This window comes from Diachasma alloeum, unplaced genomic scaffold (genome assembly GCF_001412515.2).
Source record: "Diachasma alloeum isolate Michigan unplaced genomic scaffold, Dall2.0 Dall_scaffold_00361, whole genome shotgun sequence".
NCBI lineage: Eukaryota > Metazoa > Arthropoda > Insecta > Hymenoptera > Braconidae > Diachasma > Diachasma alloeum.
Window position 1 is genome coordinate 58,400 of NW_021680500.1, and position 11,477 is coordinate 69,876.

General features: G+C 42.6%; 1 protein-coding gene across 1 annotated transcript; it reads left to right on the forward strand.

Annotated features, from left to right (window-relative positions):
• The first annotated feature begins 7,076 nt into the window (after positions 1-7,076).
• Positions 7,077-7,619, forward strand: LOC107041299. The gene has a single exon (XM_015261790.1). The coding sequence runs from the start codon at positions 7,077-7,079 to the stop codon at positions 7,617-7,619; it is 543 nt and encodes a 180-aa protein (XP_015117276.1).
• The last annotated feature ends 3,858 nt before the right edge of the window (positions 7,620-11,477 follow it).

Below are 11,477 nucleotides of genomic sequence, written 5' to 3' on the forward strand. Positions count from 1 at the left end.
TTTTTCAAGTTTTTCTGAGTGTTGTATGCAATGTTGGCAATTGTTTTTTGGAAACAAAAAAAAAGATGTAGTACTATTATCTACAGGAAAGATCGCCGTGAGAATGCCGATATGCAATCAAAAACCTACAGCGTCAGATTCCTCAAAAGGAGGTAAGTGTGAATATTAATTTATTTTTCAATACAAGTTTCCATCTATAAAAATACTACGGCTAAATTACTCGATTAAATTATAAAATTAAGGGGAGACTGCTATGAGTTTTAACAGTCGCGGACTATTAGAATGAGATTTCCTATACATTGAAGATCCATTATACAGGGTGTCCCATTTGAAAAAATGCGACCTAATATCTCTTAAGGCGGGCGAGTGACAAAAAAAGGTTCAATACAAAAATTGTAGGGTTTCGAGGGGGACATTCAATGCATTCATTATTTCGAGCTTTCAAGCTCATAAAGTGCTTCTTTTCAAATGGCAACCGCATTTTTCTTTCCAACTAAACTTGTTCATCTTGATGAGTTGTTTTCAGATACCTCGTCATTCATGTAATTACCCCTAATTTTGCTCGAAAACTACCACAAAAAGGAGTTGTGTGGTCAAATTGAAGATTCAAACATCCTTGGCGCACCTTGGTGTAATTGTGCCGTTGACTTGTTTACCAACCGGAATTATCAAATGTAAAAAATAAACAAAGAATTTTCCTACTCCTTCGAGCATTCTTTCATTGTCATCAGTTCCAATTCAACTAGAATCGAGTTAGTATCATTTCATTGAACACATCAAGATGTACTCAGCCAGTGAAATAGACGATATTTCACTCGTTCGCGTTGTTTTACATGTTCGCGCTATTTTTTTCTTTTTTTTATTAGCGTAAGGGATACGAAGCAGACTTTACCTCCACGTGGTGCATGCTGGGTCCCGCTAAAAAAGTCTGAAACTTCAATTTCACCACAGAACTCCTTTTTGTGGCGTTTTTCGAGTAAAATTGGAGAAAAGTACATTAACGACGAGGTATTTGAAACAACTCATCAAGTTGAACAAGTTTTATTGAGGTGAAATATGTGGTTGCCACTTGAAAAAAGGATTTTGTGCTTGCAGCTTGCAAGCATGAGCTTAAAAACTCGAAATAATGAATACATCAAATCTCTCCCTCGAAACCCTATAATTTTCATTTCGAACATTTTTTTGTTACTCGCCCGCCTTACAAGATATTTGGGTGCATTTTTTCAAATGGTACACCCTGTCTATGTCTAAAAAAGAATACTTAGTGCAGAAAATTGATTGTTTATTGTTCGTTTGCTTCGCAGACGTTTAAAATGTTAACAATAGTCCAGGGCCTCCGATTTTTGAGCTATATAGATTTTATTTTTCAAAATTTACAAAAAAATGTGTGCAATAACAATCACAAGTTAGTTTTGCAATTCGACTCCTAGACAGCTAATTTTGTTTTGTTCAATATAAAAATTTGCGCCATTCACGTAAAATAAGCAGAAATATTATCCTTAAAGTATTTAAAATATACTCTCGATTCTTTCAGAAACATTTTCCCGGCCATTTTACATGAATGGTACCATTTTTTATAAAAAAAAATGAAATTGGCTATGTAAGAGTCGAATGAAAAAAAAAATTGTAATTGTTATTGCACACATGTTTTTTTTAATTTTGAAAACAAAACCTCTGTAGCTCAAAAATTGGAGGCCTCGGACTGTTTTTAACATGTTAAACGTGTGCGGGGCAAACGAACAATAAAAAATCAATTTTTTTGCACTAATTATTCGTTTTTAAGGTATTGATATTTAGTGCATGAGAAATCTCACTCGAATCGCCCGCGACTTTTAAAACTCATAGTAGTCTCCCTTTAATTGATCATTGCACGTCTCTTCTTGAAGAATTTTGAAGCAAAAAAGTGAATAATTTTTTTTCAGAATAATGTGAAGAATTACAAAAAAAGTGGGGTGTTTCGACCAGTGGTAATTTGATCGCCTCCGAAGATGAAGCACAGACTTCAGAAGTTCTACTGGCGTATCAAAAAGTATGGGCGATCAATAAGGAAATAAAAAAGAATAGTTTTGGAGTCAGATCATCAGATAGATCTCGAGATGATGAGAATTCAATCACTTTTTCCGAAGAATTCAAATCCAAGACATTTGAATCGAATGGGGAAAGTCTCGTTGGTGCCCTCCAACGCCTGGGTACCATGGAAGCTTCAATAATTTTTGTCAATATGTATAATAGTGGTATGCAACTCCAGTGAGTGAAATTATTACTCAAGCATATATAATATAATTAAATTTTGTTAAAATGTATAATCATTTTTTATAACATCTATAAATCTATAGTTTTGTAATTTCCAAAATGAATCGAATATTTTTAATTTGTTCTAATGTTTTATACAAACAAAAAATGGTATAGCCCCTCCCTTGCCCACCCCCCTACTCGCCCGCCAGAACCTACGCTACCTAGCCATAAAAGTTAGACAAGGACAGACATACTGACCGATACCCCAAAAATGAAGACTAGGTAGGGAACGATTCTTGTCTTCCTCAAATCTTCCTTGGTCTTCATGAGTCCAATAACTACAACATCGGAGCGATATTTGGACGAATCTTGTCGTCCTCATTTTTATGGCCATCGAGGATGAGATGACTATAGTCTTCCGTGTGCCTTCCTATGTCGTTAAGGATATATTGAAAAATTGGAGCGACTTGGAAAACACCAGGAAGATTCGGAACGATCAATTTTTCGACTCGGGAACGTACCCCAAATACATCAGATGTCAGCACTGGAAATTCCGTTGTGAAATACACTAATTTTTCGTATTAAATACAAGGAATATCCCTATAACAAAATTACTGAAGCTGGTGCCCAATTTTTTTTGAATTGGATGCAATAAAGCCGTTTTCCTGAACTACCACAATAGTTTAATACGAAGTTATTTTGAATACACTGTTGAAAAAACTCTTTGAACATCAAGCAGACAATGTAGTTAGTTTGAATGAATCCATTTAATTGCACTCCGCAGTGTTTTTTTTTTGTATTTTTTATTTTTTGGTGCCGAATGGTAGCTTTGTAATCATTCAAATTCAAGTTTTGGATCGTTGGTATTACATGGACCCAGTATGATCCAAGAAGTTCGGAAATGCAATTGTTCAGAAGTATATACTAGTAAAAAAAAGCAGTCCTGAATTCTTTTTTTAATTTTTGGGAGCTATGATGAAGCCTATATGCCATATTCGATTTTTGAACTCCTTTCTCAATATTGATTTTTCAAATTACCAGAGATTGTTCCGAAAAATCTGAAAACAATCAAGCATATGTAAAAAAAGTCTCAGCTTTCAGGAAAACGATATGAAAAGAAAGTTTAACCCTTCAAAATCGTGTTCCAATTATACCGGCTCATCCTTCAAATGTTTCTTTATTCCATCGTCTTTATACATTTTTCTAAATTCTACGAAATTTTCAGACTGGGATCATCGTAACAGCCAACGGCAGAAATGAAAATGAAAAAATTCGTCCTGAAATTGGGAAAAAGTAATACACAGATTTTTTCATTATACATACCTTCACTTATATCGTAAAAGGAAGATTTCAAAGATTATTTTTCGACGCAAATTTTAGAAGCAATAATAGTATATTACGTGCCCGAGCCTTGGAAAAGAGTTCACCGTCCCCTACGTGCAACATTGCCTTCCGAGCCGAAGGCGAGGATGACAAGCACGTGGGGGAGGGCGATATGTTTTCCATGGCGAGGGGGGTATATTAATTTTCAGGTCCCGTGACACGAAAAGAATATTTTTTGCCATTTCTTCGTAAAATGATTCAATTTCGAGATCAACGCGCAATTTTAAAAAATTTTCGCATCGGTCTCGCGCCCAAGTTCAAAATACGAAAGACTAGTGGCGCCACGAGCCAACTAATCTTCCTAGACAGAAGCTGCCCAATTAATCGAGCAGGGGACAGTGAGCACATGACAGCGCGCCATATGACAGTGCGCATGTCCATGAGTGATATCTCATTTTTATTCGCCCTCAATACATTAATGATGGGTTCCGAATGGTCTGAAATATTACAAGAGTTTATAGCTTCATAACACCAACTAACAGCAAAAAATTCAGATGGTTGCTGCCACCTCCATGGGTACTATTAAAATTCCAATGTTTCGAATACTTCATATGAGTAGGTATACATATTTTCTTTTCAAAATTCAAATTGATGTTTCGATTTTCGTACAAGCTAGAGTGTTTACAAAGTTTTCTATGAAAAAACGGAAAAACGCGAATATCTTGAAAACTTTGTATAAACTGGAATATATATTTTGATTGATTTACACAGAAGGCATCGAAATGAATATTTTGAAAACAAAGTGAAATGGTTGCATAGTTTTGAAGATATTCCATGTTACAGATTTTCAGAAAAAGTCAAATATCTCTGAAAATACTAATGCGATTAAACCCATCTTCAATACGAAACATTGGTATCATGAGCGAAAGATTCTGTTCAAATTTCGAGTTGATATCTCGATTTTTGCACAAGCTGGAGTGTTTACAAAGTTTTTCATTGAAAAATGGGAATATCTCAAAAACTTTGTATGGACGAGTATTCATGTTTTTGATTGATTTAAATAGAAGGCGTCGAAGCGACCATTTAGAAAACTAATAAAATCGCAATCGGTCCCCTAGTTTTGACGATATTTGCCGAAAACTATTTAAAAACGAATCGTTTTTTTCAAAAACTATTGGATTGATCGGGCTAAAATTTTGCAAAGAGTTAGTATTCATTAAGATGTATAATCTGACAAAATTTCAGATTTTTTGGAATTACTTTAGCCACTTAATTACTCAATTTTCTAAAAAATGAATAATTGAGCCACCGGGAAAGTGGCAGTGGCCATGGTCACATACAGACATTGTTACCAAACTTCGTATTTTCACGTTTCAGACTATTCTACATCATTTCCAATCAAAATTAGAGAATTTGACTATCGAAGGATTGCACTGCTTGCATTCGGAAGCAAGAATGAATTTGATATCTACGAGTTGGATAAAAAACATTCAGATTAGACATCAACAATGTCACCAAAAAATAATGGGGCTACTAATTCGAAACCAACATCTTTTTATCTCCGGCGGGCGCAACGTACACATTTTGTTTCCGCTTTGTTTAATTCTGCATGTGGGGACGACTCCTTTATTTTAATTCCCTAGGTTATAGTATATTAGAGTACGAGGTGTGAAATTCCGTTTTCGATGGATGTGAAGTTTACAGGCCGAGCCGAAGGTGAGGTCTGTACTCACATTCGTTGAAAATGGGATTTACCTCCGAGTGTTCTATACTGTTTTATGCCACATCGTACGGAAATCGAGGTTCGAGCAGGCTGCGCAAAGCGCAGTGTGCTTTAAACTTGACTTATCGCACAGCGTGGCATAAAAATGTACTATTCTCGAGAATTTGCAATGGTTTTAATATATATCACATTCCCTGTCCCTGTGATAGGGTGGGTGTTTTGTATGAATGTTTTTTTTTATGAAACGTTTCCACTCTAATGGAGCCTCAACGTAAATAGATAACTATCATCATCTTGGGTTAGGGAATTCTGCTTTTCTATCTCGAATTTGTTCTCAGTTATCGCACGTACAAAGACTTTAGGCAAAAATCCAAAATTGGAAATGTCTCGAAAATTTTGGATGAATGGGTATATATATTTCAATTGATCTAGATAAAGAACATCGAAACGAGTATTTTGAAAAAAAAATTTCAATCCGACCAGTAGTTTAGGGGATATTGAGCAAAACATATTTTCACATAAAGTTGAATATCTCCTTAACTACCTCTCCGATTTTACCCCTCCACAATACCAGCTTGTAGTACTATAAGAGTAACAAGGATACGAAATTTCAGCTTTCTAACTCAATTTTTTCGAGAGTTATCGTGCCTACACTGATGTTATAAGAAAACGAAAAATGCCGATTACTACCAAGTTAATGGCAATATCTCGATATTCTGAACTGCCGTTCAGAATATAGGGTATCGACTAAATAAAATACGTCGGCGCGAATCAATACCTTTCAAGAAACCCAACTCTAAAAGAGGTGTGCAGAGTGGGCTCCCTAGAACACCCCCGGGTCAGGCTCCCGATAACAGCGCGTAGACCCATGATGAGGGATGATAAAATAGAGTTCTCATGCAGGTAGCCCTCTGAGGGAGAATCCTGCCATCAGCGCTAATGCTGGTGCCGGCTCCATGGATATGGGAGGAGCCAATCATCATTTTATTGGAACAAAGGTGGACCACTTGGCCTCACATGCTACAAGTGGAAATGAGCGATCCCCGTAGGACTCGGATTACCGGGATACACTCAAATACGAGGAATCCCTGTCGGCTAGACAGAACACGTCAGTATCGCTCGAAGAGCTGGGGAAAGCCATCGAATCGATACACGCATTTATTAGGAGTAAGAAGAACCTGCACGCTGAGTTGACCAGCCTAGCTAATGCGACGCTGAGCAAGTACAAGAAGTGGGCCAGACTGCGGGAGATAGAGGATGTAGTCCTCGAAAAGGTCAGTGAACCGACCACCGTAATAGAGGAAGGTTCACAAACAGCACCATCGCTCACTCGTACTTACTCTTGCGTACTGAAGAACACCTCAGGGGATATCACTCCTATGTCCAGGGACCTGGCGAACGGCAAAAGGAAGAAGCAGTCCACCCCTACACCGCCGTCAGCCGAGATGAAGAAGTCTCGGAAACGACGGAAGTAAGGAGACGTGTCCGAAGAAATCCGGGAAACTCGGGAGGAGCAGAGACGAGAGCCGAAAGACAATTCGCCGCCTGCTCATCGAAAGGTACCGGATAAGCCGCAAGCCTGGCAGAAGGTGACGAAGGGCAGAAGGGCGAAAAAAGCATCTCGGCCTAAAACTCGTTCAGATGCGTTGCTCCTCACAGCGGAGGGAAAAAGCTACGCTGAGATCCTCCGCAAAGTGAAACAGGAGGTTGGAGACTCCGGAGACTGCGCAGACAAGATACGCCGGACGAAAACTGGCCCACTCCTCATTAAAGTGCATCTCACCTACAAGCGGCCATGGCAGACGTCCTCAAGGACGATTCAGAGGTAGTGAGCAAAATTCCAGAAGTGGAAATGGAAATAAAAGACTTGGACGAGATCACCACGAAAGAGGAAATCTGGGAAGCTATCCAGAAGCAAGATGGTATAAATTTCAACATCTCCATGAGTGCCATCAAGACTCTTCGAAAGGCCTATGGAGGAACGCAGAGAGCGATCTTCAGAGTCACCACAGACGTGGCCTCGAAGTTGGAAGAGAAAGGCAAGATCCGGATAGGTTGGGTCAACTGCCGCATTAGCGCTACGAACAGGCCGATAAAGTGCCTCAAGTGCTGGCGCTATGGCCATCTCGCCACTCAATGCAAGAGGGAAGTCGATAGATCGAAACTGTGTTTCAGATATGCTGATCTTGGGTACAAGATTGCAAAATGTAGGAAGGAGCCCCGATGTACCCTGTGTGATGAAAAAGGGGGCGTTGAGAACGGTGCCCATATTGCTGGTAGCAGCAGATGCCCAGCATATACGGAGGCGATCCAGAAGCTTACCAGCAGACGGCAATGAGAGTACTACAGCTCAACCTCAACCACTGTGAGGCCACACAAGATCTGCTCATGCAGACGGTGCGGGAGAGGGAGGTCAATCTGGTCTGCATCTCAGAGCCATGTAGACATCTTGGCACCCAATCCTGGGTTACTGACACCAGTAAGAAGGCTGTCATCTTGGCTTGTAGGAATCGAACTTTCCAGAGCACCACCAGTAGCAATGAGTACGGCTTTGTGAGGGTGAAGGTTGATGGAATATATATCTACAGCTGCTACGCCCCGCCGAGCCTTTGGATCGATGACTTCACCGACTTCTTGGATAGACTAACTGAGGATGTGAAGCAGCACTTTCCCGTAGCAATCGCCGGAGACTACAACGCCTGGGCAGTCGACTGGGGAAATAAGCAGATAAAGCCCAAAGGACAAGCCGTACTTGAAGCCATGTCATCGCTGGACTTGGTCTTGGTCAACCGAAGTGAGGAACCGACCTTCATGAGAGGAAACGCGAGCTCAATTGTGGATCTTACCCTCGTGAGCAGCAGCCTTACAAGAGGAAACTGCTCGTGGGAGGTAATCGGAATCGGAATACACAGGTAACCACCGTGAGATACTCTGGGAGGTTTTCATCCGCCAGAGACGCGGACGCGCACCAATGCAGTAGGCTGGAAAGTGAGCTACTTCGATCCTAACTTCTATTTAGTGGCCATGGACGATAGCCCAATCAGTGGCAATAATGCTACTGAGAAGGCAAAGAACGTCATGAGAAGACTCACGGAAGCATGCGACGCCACCATGCCTAGGAAGCGAGCTATCAATCGCCGGCCACCAGTATATTGGTGGAATGATACCATCGCGAATCTGCGCAAGGAATGTAATGCGGCAAGAAGATCATCTCAGCGCCGCCGAAAGAAACCAAACTTTCTGAACTGGAGATGAGGTATAAGAAGGCGCGTCATAAGCTCAACAAGGCTATCAAGCGCAGCAAAGCACATTCCTGGAATGAGCTGACTGCTGAAGTGGAAGGTGCTCCGTGGGGCAAACTATACAAGTTGGTGATGTCGCGGCTCAAAGGCCATCCCATGCCATCGCCAACGTGCCCGGAGCTCTGGGAGAAGATCGTCACGGTACTTTTCCTACAACAACCGGAATTTCAGCGTGCCGACAGACGAGGAAAATACTTGGTCCCATCAATTACTGAGGATGAGCTGATGGAGGCGTGCGCTAGGGTCGGGAATACAAAGGCCCCCGGGCTTGATGGGATTCCTAACATTGCGCTGAAAGCCGCTATCCATGCGTTGCGGGGCCTATTCCTAGACGTGGATGAGTGTCTCAGTGAGGGCACCTTCCCTACAAAGTGGAAGCAGCAGAGACGGGTGCTACTCCCGAAAGGGAAAAAATCACCAGATGAACCTTCATCCTACCATCCCCTCTGCATGCTCGATACAGCTGGTAAGATAATCGAGCGCATCGTTCACAGGAGAATAGAAGCAGTAGTTGAACCATTGCTCGCCAACAACCAGTACGGCTTTCAGAGAAGTAGATCCACCCTTGAAGCAATCAATCTGGTTGTTGATGCAGCTAGAAAAGCGATTTTAGGGAAAAGATAGTTCAGGGGTACGAAGAAATACTGCTCAGTGGCAACATTGGACATCAGGAACGCCTTCAACTCAGCCAGATGGGACTGCATTATGGAGGCCCTCGAGAGGTTCGGTATGCCTAAATACCTTCGGAGGATAGTAGACGATCCGATGCAAAGTGGCAGCTGTTGACAGACTAAGTGCCCTTAGAGTCGCCACCGCATTTCGCACTGTATCCGATGATGCCGCGTGTGTCATAGCCGGAATGATGCGGATTGAAGTACTAGCAGAGGAACGAAGGTACCGGCAAAAAAGATGGACCTCACTGAGCCCAACCGAGCTCAAGGCAGAGACGAGACGTAAGAGCATGGATAGATGGCAGTCCCAATGGGTCACCTCTCCGAAAGGGAGATGGACGTATCGCCTGATCCCACAAGTAAGTGCTTGAGTAACTCGTGCACATAGTGAGATAAACTACTACTTAACACAGTTGCTTTCAGGACATGGGTGTTTCCGAGGGTATCTTCATAAATTCAAACATGAGGATTCCCCGGATTGCCCGACGTGCCCGGGTATTGAAGAAGACGCAGAGCATGTGTTTTTTGTATGTTCACGTTTCAGAACGAGCCGCTCGGAGTGGGAGTCTGCACTTGATGGAACGATCCTGCCTGAGAACCTGGTGGAAGCAGTGCTGTCATGACAGGCAGCCTGGGACGCAACGAAGGACTTCGCGGCGAAGGTCATGAAGAAGCTTCGTGAGGAAGAGTGCCGTCGAAAGAACGCTGTATAGAAGGGAGAGCTACCGGAACCTCCCCCTCGCGCTAACATCTGAGTGAGGTAGGGGGACGTATGGCCCAGAGTTTTGAACAGAGGAAGGGCAACAGCTGATGTCCCCCTCATGAAGTATGTACGTGAAGTATATGTACGATGGCCTGCTGAAGCTAAGTCTGCCACTCGATGTGAGTCTCGTGGCTTTTGCCGATTACGTGGCCGTAGTGATCGTGGGAAAACACCGTGAGGACATCAAACTTGCTTTCGAAATGACTTTCGAGGTGGTTCGCCGTTGGATGGACTCAGTTGGCCTGAGCCGGGCTGAGCATAAAACGGAGGCCGTGTTGATTACAAGCAGTAAGGTCTTAGAGACATTGGAATTAATTCTCCAACTGTTTTTGTAATTAAAATTGTTTCTCCTACTGCTTGTTGTATCATTATAATGGGAGGTCTCAGAGACTTCCTGGAATAATTTAATGTTTTCAAATTGAGAGTAATGAAATAAAATTGCCCTGATGAGGAGTGGATATACCGCTCGAAACATTGGCAAAAATGAAAAGTTTGTGTTTTTAACTTCATTTGGGGAGTAAATTTGCTGAGAACCGTTAAAATGGCCTGGAGCAGTAGGAGAAACAATTTTAAGGTCTGAGAGACAATCACGCTGCAAGTCGGGGACTATGAGCTCACGTCCCAGCCGTATATGCGGTACTTGGGGGTGATGATCGATACCCGGCTCAACTTCAGGCAGCAAGTGGAACACGTTACTACCAAAGCATCTGGGATTCGAGCGGCCTGATCACACCTCTTGCCCAACATTGGAAGTCCCAAGCAGAGAAGATGAGCGTTATTGTCATCGGTGATTACATCAGTACTCACCTACGGCATTACCGTTTGGGCGGATGCGCTCCGAGTACAAGAGACCCGACGCAAAGTGGCAGCTGTTTACCGACTGAATGTCCTCAGAGTTGTTCACGTTTCAGAACGAGCCGCTTAGAGTGGGAGAGTGCACTTGGTAGACCGATCCTGCCTGAGAACCTGATGGGAGCAACGCTGTCATCGAAGGCAGCCTGGGACGCAACGAGCGACTTCGCGGCGAAAGTCATGACGGAGCTCCGTAAGGAAGAGCGCCGTCGGAAAAAAGCTGTATAGGAGGAGAAGTTACCGGAACCTCCGTCCCACTATCAACATCTGAGTGAGGAAGGAGGACGTACGCCCCAGCGTTTTGACGAGAGGAAGAGCAGCAGCTGATGACCCCCCATGAAGTAGTGCCTGCCGGTGGTCCCGCGGGGAGTATGGGGTGAAAAGACAAGAGGAAAGAGGGTTTTACTGACTAAAAATCTCAGAACTGGTTTTTACCATCACTTTACCAGAATCTTTTGAAGATTTCCCTCAAACCTCTATAAAAACACACACACACACAAATACACACACTTATCCTTCATGCCGCCATCCGAGTGGGGGTAAGGTGATGGACCCCACGCCGTATAGACCCTCAGCGCTTACCCCCGTCAGAAGCATCCAGCTCTTCC

Coding starts and splice junctions, on each gene's coding strand:
- LOC107041299 (XM_015261790.1), top strand. CDS start 7,077: ATGGCAGACGTCCTCAAGGACGATTCAGAGGTAGTGAGCAAAATTCCA.